Source organism: Carlito syrichta, unplaced genomic scaffold (genome assembly GCF_000164805.1).
Source record: "Carlito syrichta isolate Samal-C Ts95f unplaced genomic scaffold, Tarsius_syrichta-2.0.1 Scaffold311472, whole genome shotgun sequence".
In the NCBI taxonomy this organism is placed as follows: Eukaryota; Metazoa; Chordata; class Mammalia; order Primates; family Tarsiidae; genus Carlito; species Carlito syrichta.
Window position 1 is genome coordinate 303590 of NW_007255568.1, and position 14148 is coordinate 317737.

At 37.7% G+C, this 14148-nt stretch overlaps 1 protein-coding gene across 2 annotated transcripts in view; it reads left to right on the top strand.

The window, feature by feature from the left end:
* The window catches only part of GTF2A1L (general transcription factor IIA subunit 1 like), a 55206-nt gene that overhangs the window by 37116 nt on the left and 3942 nt on the right, over positions 1 to 14148 (top strand). For both annotated transcript variants that reach the window (XM_008068681.2, XM_008068679.1), the window contains 2 exons: positions 3596 to 3853; positions 9106 to 9195. In XM_008068681.2, coding sequence (XP_008066872.1) covers positions 3596 to 3853; positions 9106 to 9195 — 348 coding nt within the window. The remainder of the gene's footprint in view (positions 1 to 3595; positions 3854 to 9105; positions 9196 to 14148) is intronic.

The window sequence follows — 14148 nt, forward strand, 5'->3', positions numbered from 1 at the left end:
CCGCTCCTGGCCACTGCAGCCTCGACCTGCTGGGCTCCGGCCATCCTCCCACCTCAGCCCTTCTGAGTTGCTGGAACTATAGGCATGCGATACCACGCCCGGCTAATTTTTTGATTTATTGTAGAGACGAGGTCTTGTCAAGTTGCCCAGGTGAATCTCGAACCCATGGGCTCAGACAATCCACTCACCTCAGCCTCCCAAAGCACGAGATTATGGGCTGAGCCCGGCTAATGTGTATCTTTTAACTGGATGTTTAGACCATTTATATTTGATATAGTTACTAAACAACTGGTGTTCTTCCTTCTTTTCTTTTTCCTGCATGCTTTTGATTCTTTCTTTTGCTGTGTACATCTCTTATGACCCCTTCAGATACAATTTTTATTTTGATATTTTGATTTTTATTAGAATTTCTACTTGATTCTTAGAGTTTCCATCTCTCTGCTGAAATTCTTAATTTGCTCATTCATGTTGCCCACCTTTTGTACTAGATTGTCTAGCATATCAGTCATTGTCTGACAATTCTACCATCTCTGAGTCTGGTTCTCTTGATTGTTTTGCTTCTTTTTTTTTTTTTTTTTTTTTAGTTGGAGTCTCACTCCTTTGCCCAGGCTGGGGTGCAGTGGCACGCATGCTCACAACCACCCCAGAGTCGACCTTCTGGGCTCCAGCGATCCTTCTGCCTCAGCCTTCCGAGTAGCCGGAATAACAGACCCATACTACCATGCACCACTATTTTAAAAAAATTTTGTTGTGGAGAGAGGTCTCGCCAAGTTGCCCAGACTGGTCTTGAACCCTCAGGCTCAGGCAATCCACTAGCCTTGGCCTCCCAAAGTGCTGGGATTACAGGTGGAGCTACTGAGGTCGGCTGCTTTGCCTCTTTATGGTTGGTTCTTATGCTTTTTTGTTTCGTTATTTATGATTGAATGTCATACATATTATATAGAAAAGAGACTGAGGTAAATAGTATTTATACTTGAAAGTGGACATTACTTATCTTACAGAGATATTTATCTATGTGTGTCATATGTAAGGATTGCCCTTTCTTGGATTTCGGGTTTCTTGAAGAATAGTTGTGATTTTATAGTTTATTCAACTTTTACTCACTGTTAGTGTGGTAGTGGGCATTCTTTACAGCTTTTACATCATAGACAGCAAAATTTCTCCAATTTGTACTTTTAAAAATAAAAATATATTTTATTTCTATATTTGGATTTATTTCCAATTTTGAGCACTAGCCATTAATTTTTGTGTACTTTGTCTAAGAAGGACATATGTTTTCAATGTAGTAAAAATTAATTGCATGTAAACTTCCATATTTTTAGTCTACTAATCTGAATTTTTCAACAGAGAATTATTTGTTGGGGGTACTTAACAAGGGTTCATTGTAGGGAATATTCCTGTGGATATGAATCCCAGAAAAGTACTTGTCCACTCAAAATATAAGTTGAGTATATTCAGATATTAAAGTTGTATCTTAAACTGATGGCATTGAGATGTGTAATTATTGTATTAGGCATCACCCATGCTTTGCAAACTCAAAGGAAATATAAATAAAGGGCATCTGTTCTAACCTTATTAAAGCATCTCGGGTGCTCTTAGGGACTTTCTTTAGCTTCTGTGATCCTGCTGATTCTCAAGACTTTTCAGGCTAATATGATGGAGGCTCTTTGGGTGATGATAGCCTTCGTTTTCATGTCCTTGAGCTACTTTTCTATTCCTTATCCATAAAGCTAAAATAACTTGTATATTCAGTGTGTGTGTCAAGCTGTGTGTGTGCTTCCAGAGCAGCCAGCGGTGCTGTACCATCCCATTACAGTATTTGGAACTTTTATCATGTTTTCTTTTCTTTTCTTTTTTTTTGAGTTGGAGTCTCACTCTGTCACCCAGGCTGGAGTGCAGTGACACACTCACGGCTACCCCAGCATCGACCTCTTAGACTCCGGCGATCCATCTGCCTCAGCCTTCCAAGTAGCTGGAACTACAGGCATGTGCTACCACATGTGGCTAATTTTTTTATTTATTGTAGAGACGCGGTCTCGCCAAGCTGCTTGAGCTGGTGTCAAACCTGTGGACTCAGGCAATCCACTCACCTCGGCTTCCCAAAGTGCTGGGATTACAGGCTGAGCCACTGAGCCCGGCCATTCATCGTGTTTTCCAGGGGTCAGCGACTTTTCCAAATAGATTAAAAAGTACTGCTATAAATTCTGTAGCACATATAATCATATAAAATGGTCCCTGCTCTTAAGAATCTTGAAATTGTGTTGATCTTTCTCCTGTCTATGACATATGAAGAGGGGAACAGGATGGTGTGGTGGAGGAGAGTGTAGTCTCCACAGTCAAACTGGATTTGAATCTTGTTTCACCACTTTCTAGCTTTGTGATCTTGGTAAGCAGTAGTACTTTATTTCTCAGTGTTTACTTTTAGGTTTAAATTAGAAAATGCGTATAAACTACTTAGCAGAGTTTCATTTATCAGCTGTGCTAGATGATGATAATGATAAAAATAACAGCTAGCTATGTGACCAGAAGTGATTACCAAATTTACTTATTTTTTTAATTAAAAAAAAGCTTTGTTGTGGTTGAATATACATAACATAAAATTTGCTATTTTAACTATTTTAAGTATACAATTCAATGATATAAAATACATTCATTATGTTATACAACCATTACCACTATTCTTTTCTTTTCTTTTCTTTTTTTTTGAGTTGGAGTCTCACTCTGTTACCCAGGTTGGAGTGCAGTGGCACACTCACAACCACCCCAGCATCAACCTGCTGGGCTCCAGCGAGCCTTCCGTCTCAGCCTTCCAAGTAGCCGGAACTACAGGCATGCGCTACCATGCCTGGCAATTTTTTTTTTTTTGTAGAGACCAGGTCTCACCAAGTTGCCTGGGCTGGTCTCAAACCCGCCAGCTCAGAGAATCCTCTTGCTTCGGCCTTCCCAAGTGCTGGGATTACAGGCTGAACTACTGAGCCCAGCCCGCCACTATTCATCTCACAACATTTTCATAATCTCAAACAGAAATTCCGTATCCATTAAAGCAATAACTCTTCATTACCTCTTTTCTCCCAGCCCCTGGTAGCCTCTATTTCACTTTATGTATGAATTTGCCTCTTCTAGGTAACTCATATAAGTGGAATCATATGAGATTTGTCCTTCTGTGTTCGGTTTATTTCACTTAGTATACTTTTTAATATTTTTTATTTATCCATTAAGCACAATGCTACTTGTTTTTTCTACTTGTTTAAAGTCAAATGAGATAGTTAAAACCTAATAGGTACTGTATAAATTTAAGGTGGTATACATAAAACCCTGTAAATATTACCTGAAAGCAATGAACTTGAATTCATTTGTTGTCTATCTGTGATTGCAAATGAGTTTACTTTACTTATTATTTAAAAAATTATTTCTGTTACACTGAAATACTAGGGGTATTCTAAAATTCAAAATAAGGTGATAGCATCATCTTGTAAGGCAAATATTTGCTTTAAGTGACCACTTGTGAGATGTTTATTAAAGTCATTTTAAATTTTGATTCAGCATTCGATATATTTCATTTGACTGTTACTGTTGCATTTCCTTCTATTTTTAGGATTCTAATTCTCAGGTGGATTTAAGTATTCAGGTAACTGATGATGATATTAATGAAATAATTCAAATAGATGGAACTGGTGATACACCCTTTGACAAAGAAATAGGAAATACAAGAGATTCAGATAAGAATGAATGTTTAGGGATTATTGATGCGGGAGATCTAAAGGTACTTGAAGAAGAAGCTGACAGCATATCAAACGAAGATTCAACTGCCAACAATAGTGATAATGACCCTGAAATAGACATTGTGGAAGAGGTGAGGATCACTTTTGTGCTAAAACTGCATTAATTTATAACATTTGTTCTTTAGCATAGTTTGGAAACTAACAAATAACAAGATTAACTCTATCTATAGTCTTTTAAAATGAGACTTATTTATATGTTGAGATTCAAGTTTTTAATCTTGAACTGTGGCTTATACCAGTATTAAATATTTAGGAATTGGTTTCTATATGTGTTGATCTTAACTAGAGGTAGCAGGAAATCTAGGGGATGGGAGCAGAAGTTAAAGAAGGTACCCTGGATAGAAGTATATAGTATCTGCTCTAATTCTACCAAATGTAGTAAAATCTGATTGGTGTGGGGGTAATTAAAAAGTGTGTAAGTAGAATTAGCTATCATTTATGGTAGCTTTACATCTGTGGCAGTTATCAGACTAAGTTTTGCCTGCCTTATCGTATTAATAGTCTCAGTGTCCTATGGGTTTTATTTCTTTTTTTTTAATTATAAAGATGTGGGGTACAATTCAGGGTAAGTTACACAAACTTTGATTATGCAGTTACCCTTGTTGATGAGGTATGCCCCTCCCTCCCCTAGCAGTTTCCCTCAACTGCCAGTCCCACCCCCTATTCCCTGACAGTTTCCCACTACTACCAATCCCTTTCTTGCAATATTATAATTGTTCAAGATCCACTTATGAGTGAGAACATATGATACTCTGTTCTTTGTTTCTGTGATAGATTACTGAGTATGATTGACTCTAAATCCATCCAAGTTGCTGTGAAGTCCATATGTTTGTCCTTCTTTATGGCTGCATAATATTCCATTGTGTATATGTACCGCATTTTTTTATCCAGGCCAGCTTCGATGGGCAACATGGTTGGTTCTATGTTTTTACTGTTGTGAATAGAGCTGCAACAAACATACGTGTGCAGGTATCTTTATCTTTTTTGTAGGCTGAATTGCATTCCTCTGGGTATATTCCCAATAGCGGAATTGCTGGGTCATATGGAAGGTCAATTTCTAGTTCTTTCAGAAATCACCACATTGTCTTCCAAAGAGGTTGCACTAGTTTGCATTCCCACCAGCAGTGTAGAAGCATTCCTTTTTCTCTGCATCCTTGCCAGTATCTGTTGCTGTTTGTTTTATTAATGATGGCCATTCTTATTGGGTTTAGATGGTATCTCAATGTGGTTTTGATTTGCATTTCTCTGATGATAAGTGAAGCTGAGCACTTTTTCATGTTTCTGTTGGCTGCCTGTATATCTTCTTTTGATAAGTTCTATTCATGTCTTTTGCCCACTTTTTAAATGGGGCTGATTGCTTTTTTCCTTTTAGCACATTCGAGTTCCTTGTAGATCCTAGATGTTAGGCCTTTGTCAGATATATACTTGGCAAATATTTTTTCCCATTCTGTGGTCTGTCTCCCTGCTTTCTTGTTGATTTCTTTTGCTTTGGAGAAGCTTGTTAGTTTGATGAGGTTCCACTAGTCTATCTTATTTCTTAAGGTATGGGCATTTAGGATTCTGAATTGGAATTGGTTGCCAGTTCCAATTTCCATAAGGGTGTCTCCTGCATTTTCTAAGATTCTTATAGTTTGAGGTTTTACATTTAGGTCTTTGATCCATTTAGAGTTAATTTTTGTGTATGGTGATAGGTAGGGGTCCTGTTTCAATCTTCTGCATGTGATCAGCCAGTTTTCCCAGCACTATTTACTGAATAGGTTCGCCTCTCCCCAGTGGTTGTTGTTGGAGGCTTTGTCAAAGATAAGTTGGTTAGAAAATTGAGGCTTTGCTTCTGGAGTCTCTATCCTGTTCCATGGGTCTATATGTCTGTTCTTGTACCAATACCAGGCTGTTTTGATTACTGTTGCCTTATAGTAAAGTTTCAAGTCTGGAAGTGTGATACCTCCTGCTTTGTTTCTTTTGCTAAAGATTGTTTTGGCTATTTGTGATCGTTTATGTTTCCATACAAATTTCTATATTGTCATTTCCAGGTCTGAGAAGAATGATGTTGGTAACTTAATGGGTATTGTATTGAATCTGTAGATTGCCTTTGGTAGGATGGGTATTTTAACAATGTTGATTCTTCCTATCCATGAGCATGGTATATTTTTCCATTTGTTTGTGTCTTCTTGGATTTCTTTGAGCAGTGTTTTGTAGTTCTCATTGTGAAGTTCTTTCACTTCTCTGGTTAGGAAGATGCTGAGGTATTTCATTTTTATTGTGGCTATTGTGAATGGGATTATGCTTTTAATTTGGGTTTCTGCCTGCTTGTTGTTGGTGTATAGGAATGTGACTGTCTTTTGCACATTTACTTTGTACCCTGAGACTTTGCCAAAGTCCTTTATCAGTGCCAGCAGGTTTTTGACAGACTCTCTAGGATTTTTAAGGTATAGGATCATATTGTCAGCAAAGATGGATAACTTGATTTCCTCTTTTCCTATTTGGATACCCCAGATTTCTTTCTCTTGTCTAATTGCCCTAGCTAGGACTTCCAACACAATGTTGAACAAGAGGGGTGAGAGGGGGCCACCTTGTCTTGTTCCAGTTTTCAGGGGAAATGTTTCCAGTTTCTATTTAGCTATGTTAGCTGCGGGTTTATTGTAAATGGCACTTACTATTTTGAGGTATGTTCCTTCTATAACTAGGTGTTTGAGGGTTTTTATCAAGAAGAAATGCTAGATTTTATCAAAAGCTTTTCTGCATCTAATGATATAATCATGTGGCTCTTGTTTTTACATCTGTTGATGTATTTAATTACATTTATACAGATTAATTCTGCTTTCCATGCTTGTCATCTTGTTATATTTCCTGGATGAAATTTTTTATTGCCAAAATCTCTTTTACAAGTTCTTTCAGTGTTGCCTTTTGTCTTTCTTGAGTCTTATTCACTCTTTCCATCCATTTCCTAATTTCTGTCATATTCTGGGGCCAGTCGGTGGTGACTTCCATTGTTTGGGCAACAAGTTCTGATTTTTCAGGAGTTTTGTCTTTGATACACTTGAAATTACCTGTGGTCTTCCTTTGACCTTTTCTCATTTGTGATAGATCTTTTGTTTCCCTTTAGTTCTATTATTCAGTGTCAGTGGGAGAGGCTTTCCCTTCTGATGTTTGATCAATTCTCTATTCTTCCCTGATCTGGGCTCTGGATTTGTTCTATTTTGAAATAGGATGGTGAATGGGAAGCTTTGTTGTCTCTTGTAGTTTTTGAAATTTGAATAAAGTAGGGGATGGGATGCTAGGATTCAGAAACTACTTGCAAATTACAATGTTTGCTGATTGTGGTACGTGTTCCCTGAGACCCACTCCCCATCACCACTCTATATGACGATGCAAAGCAGAGAGCAATGCAAAAAACAATTGAACACACACACACCCCAAAACAAACTGGAATAACAACAAGGTGAAACAAAACAGACAACAACAAAAACTAAGAAAACTAAACACACACACACATGCCTAGCACAAAGTGAATAGAGAAGAAAAACCAGAAAGACCAGGAAAAAAAGGAATTTCAGATCGAACCCTCACACATATATTACATATATTGATATACATCTTAAACTATAAAAAGTTAAAATAACCCCAGAAGAACAAAAGAGTAAAAACAAACCAACAACAACAACAAAATTGAAAGATGAACACTCAATCATTCACATACACACATAAACAGAAACAGGAAAAGAAAAGAAAAAATTTGGGGGGAATGCAGATCAAACCTTCACATACACATTCATGCACAAAGGAAAAATATTTTAAAAATAGGTGAACTAACAGTCAACAAAATTTTAAAAATTAAAAACAACAACAACAAAAAAACACCTGCCTTCCTGTGGCAGGCTCTGTAATTGTTCCTGTAATCAGGTCTCTCCTGCAGAGCCACCTCTTTCCCTCCTCAGTGTCTGGAGCAGGGAAGGAGGAGGGGCAGTGGAGGTGGGTGGGGCTGCAGTCCTCCCCTCCCACTCCGGTATGGTCAGGGAGATTTCCTCCAGTGGGGAAGGTGCAGGATTGTCTGTACATACTGTGGTGAGGTATGTATTTGTGGGCGGTACCCCAGTCAGGCCTATTCTGAAATGGAGTTCTCCTATTAAGACAGACATTCAGGCTCCTCCTGGGTTTGTCCCTCTCAGTCATGGCCCAGCTGTGTGGGTCTAACATTCAGAAGATTGCTGGGAAGGAGGGGATTTGGGTCAGCCCGGGACTCACCACTGATCTCTTTGAAGTCCTTCATCCTTTTCTGGTCACACCCTTTGTCTTGTGGCTGGATCAGGGTAAGGGTTGGAGTGCCTGGAACTTGGCCCTCAGCAGGTTCCTCCAAAGTTTGTGCTTTCAGGATATTCCTTCAGGGTCACGATCAATCCCTGTGTAGTTGATCCACTAGTTACAGAGATCGGATCTGTTGCTCCGTGGTGAGCAAGTCAGAGCACTTTTCTGCCCCGCCTTCAAGATGGCAGTGGGGTGCTTCTCTTGTCCTTTTCTGTGGAACTTTGCCTCTATACTCCCTCCACAGTCTCTGCGACTAGTGCCCTGCCAGATGCTGATGTGGTGAGGCAAAGCTTGGAGCCGGCAGTCTCTCCTGTTACAATGGTGAGGCAGAGCCTGGGGCAATGGGCTCTCTCCGCTGCTTTTTCATGGGAAAACTTTTGTCCATTAAAAAAAAATGGTGTTTGACTTCTGTGACCTGGGAAGAGCCAGGGACAAGCAGAGAAGCTACAGCACCAGCTATTGCACCAGGGGTCTGGCCACTTGCTCATGAGCCCCCACTTAGACAGTCTCTCCTAGCATTTTCTTCCCAGGAAGGGTTTTGTTGATTTTTTTAAAAATGGCACTCAGCTTTTGCGTCCCAGGAATCAGTAGGGTCCAAGCCCAGCAGCTGTGGCACCAGGAGAGCCCTGGCTGTTAGCTCCCTAGCCTTCACTCAGTCAGTCACTCACATGTCCACTTGCTCACAGCACATACACAAAATTTTCCATACTCCTCACTCACTCATACCAGGACTTGCATAGTCCGACAGGCTTGGTCGCCATCTTCCCGTCCAAGCCCCCTGGGTCTTATATCTATCCTCATTTTACAGATGAGAAAACTGAGATATGGGAGTTTTAGTAACTTGCCCAAGGTCAGTCATGTAATTATTAAGTGGCCAGGCTGGGATCCAAACCCAGGCTATTTGACTTTTAAGTACAATTCTTCTGATGCTCCAAGTTCCTTTATTTCTATATGTCTCTCTATCTTTAAAAAAATTTGAAGCATCATGAAATTTCTTAATGTGATCATCTTTCATCTTTAGGACCCTTTAAATTCTGGAGATGATGTCAGTGAACAGGATGTGCCAGACCTGTTTGACACGGAAAATGTAATTGTCTGTCAGTATGATAAGGTACTATATTCACCCTTTGGACTTTGGGTTTATTAACTGCATTTATAGTAGAAAGGTATGTAGAATGATGAAAAATCTGGTGGTGAGTTATGGTTAAATTCATATCGAAACAGCAATTTAATTCTGAAAGTTTTGAGTGTGTATTTTGGGTCTAGCATTGTGTGATGTCTCAGTGATACTAAAAAAGTGATAGTCCTTGTCTTAAGGAAGTGACAGTCCTGTTGAAACAAGATGTTACTTATGGAATGCTGGAGTGACATACGGTAAGATGGCAGGTAAATCAACAGCTAAAATATGTGACAAGTAATCCAAATGCAAAAATACATGGGATGTAAATCAAATGCTAAGATGAATGGCACATAAATCAAATGCTAAGATATGTAAGAAAGATAGTAAGTCCTAAAAGTGGCTAGGAAATACAAGAAATCATCTGTAGTTGGAATTCTTTACAAATCCTTCATGGATGAGGTGGGGCTTTGAAATGGGCCTTGAATGATTTGTAGGATATAAGTAAGTATGGGGAGTAGGCATTCAGAGTAGAATAGCCTAAAAAAGGCTGAGAAATGAATGGATGTAGTATGTACAAGGGACAGTGAAAAGACAGTGCTGGCTTGAACAAATTGTTCTTTTTACAAAATGTACACTACTAGGAAACGAAGCTGGGTTGGGGGACAGAGTAGGGAGCAAATTGGAATATCCTGAAGACTAGTAGGAAAAATCCAAACTTGATCTGAAGGACATGAGCCTTCTGAGAAGGTTATTATGAAATTTGTAATTGAATTTAAAATCTGGTTGTGCTTAATTTGGAAAGAGTAAATGATAATAAAAACAGAGGTAGGGCAGACCTGAAGTAACCAGAACCCAGTCTGAGGATGGCAGTGTACGAACATGAAAAAGTCAGAGGTTATGATGGAAGAATCAGTGAGACCTGGGATTAGTCGAAGGTGTCGATCAAATTTCAAGCCTAGAGATGAAGTTAGTAATTTAACTTTAGCAACTAAAAAATAATACTGCTTTTTAAAAAACACTAAAGCTGTTATTATGTGGTGCAATAGGAAGTTTCTGTCAATTCATGAATATTTACATTAAAAATATCTTTGAGATATAATTAACATACTATGTAACTCACCTAAGGTGTCCAATTGAATGGTTTTTTGTATGTTCATGAATATGTGCAACCATTATCACAGTCAATTTATAACCTTTTCATCACTTCAAAAAGAAACCTCATACCCTTTAGTTTTCACCACAGTATTTCTCCATTTCTCCTACCCCAAATCCCTAGGCCTAGGGAAACACTCATCTACTTTCTGAATTTCTATATTTTGGGGTGTCATATGAAATGAATCATATAAAATGTGGTCTTTTGCTTCTGGCTTTTTTCACTTAGCACAATATTTTCAAGATTCATCCATGTTATAACATGTATCAGGGCTTTGTTTTTATTGCTGAATAATAACTCTTGAATAGATATACTACATTATATTTTTCCATTTGTCTGTTGATGGACATTTGGGTTGTTTCCACTGTAGGGGAGAAAAGTAGTGTCTTTTTCTCACCCATTGCTAGTTCCATTGCTGAGGCAATAAGGACAGATTAACAAGAGAAAAGCATATAAATGTATTTAATATATGTTTTGCTGACACAGGAAACTGTAGAAATAAAGACTCAAAGAAACAGGGAAAACTGTGTTTTCTGAACAGCCATTTCAAAGTATGATTGCAGGAAAAATAGGGTCTAATCTAATGATAATAAGCTGGGAGGAACTAGTAAGGCCTTTTGTTCAGATTCTTTTCTGTGTCCCTATGTCTTCAGAGATAACATTTCTTTCCTTTGGACATAGAATAGTCACCTCTGAAATAAAGATTTTATGACTTACTTTAGAGAAATGTCAGAGAGATCTTTTATGGCCTGCTTAAGGGGAGAAGGGTGAGGGGAAGATCTGAATGACTTTCCTGCTTTTGCTGGTTTTTCAAATATCAAGGTGCCATATTTTGGGGTAGTGTGTCTTGAACCCCATTACCACCTTTTGACTGTGAAGAATAATGCTGCTGTGAACATCTGTGTACAATTTTTTGTGTGGTCATATGTTTTCATCTGTCTTGGTATATACTCAGATGAATTCCTGGGTCATATGGAAATAGATTAAGAAACTACCAGACTGTTTCCAAAATGGCTATATTATTTTGCATTCTTACCAGCAGTGTTTGAGGGTTTCAATTTCTCCACATCCTTGCCAACACTTGTTATCTGACTTTCTGATTCTTGTCAATCTAATGGGTGTGACATGGTATTTCATAGTAGTTTTGATTTGGTTTCCCTGATGACTAATGCTTATTTATATCTTTGGCCTTTTTTTCAGTCACAATTTGAATATAATTGGGAGAAATTAAGAATAGTGTTTTGAATTGCTGTAAAAATAAATCTTTTTCTCTAAAAATGAAATCACTTTCTCACCTATAACATTTTATGTAGATAGAAAATGGCAATGCAGATGCTAGTAAATATAATTGCAAGAAGGAATAATGGATATAAAAAGGACAGTTGTTAGTTTGAAATTTATTTTAGTTTCTTATAAACAGTGTATTGTCTTCTATGAAGAAAACATTATAAGGCACTTAATTATATATGCATTTCATAAAGCCTCACAAAGACTTTTCTAGACCATTATGGGTATAGTATTCTTTGTTGGCTGCATTGTAGGAGACAATTTGTTAATTAATTACGTAGTGTTTTGTATTTTTTCAAAATGCTTTTTCATACATTGTCTTTTGCTTCTTAAAATTATCTTATGGAATAGATAGAAGTGACATTAATTATATAGTGCTAACATCTAGTATCTAAGAGTACTCCAAAATTAGTGAGTATTTTCAAAAAAATACTTAAAAAAGTTAATGGAAATCAGGGCATTGGAACTGTTGAGACCTTTTTAAAGGGAGTAATGAAGTCAGAAGATAGCTAGCAAAAAGAATGTATCTATAAGGTTAAAGGGGTGGGAAACATTTATAGTGACTATTTATTAATTTGTTTTTAATTTTTATTTTTGAATCGTGGTCTCACTCTGCTGCCCAGGCTGGAGTGCAGTGGCATGATTATGGTTCACTGCAACCTTGATCTCCTGGGTTTGGGCATTTCTGCTGCCTTGGCCTCCCATGTAGCTGGGACTACAGGTGTGTGCCACCATGCCTGACTAATTTTTTGATTTTTTTTGTTGAGACAAGATGTCACTAGGTTGCCCAGGCTATTCTTGAACTCCTAGGGCCAAACAATCCTCCCACCTCAGCCCCCCGAAGTGCTGGGATTATGGGTGTGAACCACTGTGCCCAGCTTATATTGACTGTTGAGATGGAATCTTACTCTGTCGCCCAGGCTGGAGTGCAGTGGAATGGGGCTCAAAACCACCACAGTCTCAGTCATTGTTTGATTTGTTTAAAACAGTATTGAATGTAACCAAACACAAGTAAATTAAAAGAACTTTCAACAGACCTTTTAGAACTTTACTATTTAGTGTGTTTTAAAGGAAAGTAGTATCAGTTCCCCTGGGAGAGTGTTGCAAATGCAGACTCTTGTGTCCCCTTAATAGTACTGGATAAGAATGTGCATTTTATTTTTATTTTATTTTATTTTGAGTTGGAGTCTCACTCTGTCACCCAGACTGGAGTGCAGTGGCCACTTCCGGCCTCTGCATCCTCGACCTGCTGGGCTCCGACTATCCTTCCGTCTCAGCCTTCCAAGTAACTGGAACTACGGGCGCGTGCTACCACACCCAGCTAATTTTTGATTTTATTGTAGAGATGAGGTCTCACCAAGTTGAGAATGTGCATTTTAACAAGACACTCAAGTGATGTAAACTTTTAGAAGGACTATTTGTTTTTTTTAGTAAATTTTAGTTGGGTTTGGTTAGCAGGTGGAATTTACCTTTAAAACGTATAGGTTAAAAATTGGGAAAACTTTGAAAATATTAACATGTACAATATAAAAGGGCTAAATAAAGGTCACTAGTTTATATACTGGACAAGAATTAGTTAAATGGTATAGACATGTTGTTTCAGAGGACTATAGAATGTTTAAAATTAATAAAAAAATTGAAGTAATAGATATTAGAGGAAAAATTAATGGTGAGATGAAACCTGTTACTATAGATGGGAGCGTTCTCTACTATAACTAGGACACTACTTATTATGGAATGTAAAACCACTGAACTATCTTGGACAGTTTAGCTTACTTGCTTATAGCTAACTTTGTCCCTAAGTTGCTCGTACAATGATTAATAGCTAGTGTGTCGTGTAGTCTCTTTCTCTCTGCATATATGTTTTCTTTTTGAATAGATAGGCCCTAACCCTACCTCTACCACTAACCCTAACCCTACCCCTGCCCCAAACCCTAACCATGACCAAAAAAATAAAACACTCCAAAAAAATACACAGTGAAAAGTCTAGTTCCACCTCATTACCATTTGTGCTTTCTACAGATAGCTCTTTGTTCCTGTCTTGAGTGCAAATAAGTAACTATTTATATTGGTTTTTACATAATTTCTTTATTGAAGTACAAGTACAAAAAGTAGCATAGACAACACTATATTCTACACCTTGCATTTTTTTTTCTCTTAATATATCTCTCAGATCTTTTTATGTAAGAGGGTTTCTTTGTGTTGATATTTTGATAGCTGTAATATTCCATTGTTGGTTCATTAAAAGTTATTTAATCAATCCTCTGTTGTGGATATTTGTGATTTTTCAGTCTTTGGCTTTGAATTACATATATTTCATATATGTGCAGATACATCTATTAAATAAAGCCCCAGAAATGAGATTACTGGGTCAGAGGGCAAAGTGTGTTTGGTTAGGTATTGCCAAAATGTTCTCCCAGAAGGTATTCCCTTCCCTCCCTCTCTCTCTCTCTATATATATATATACACATATATACATATTTTTACATATATATACATATTTA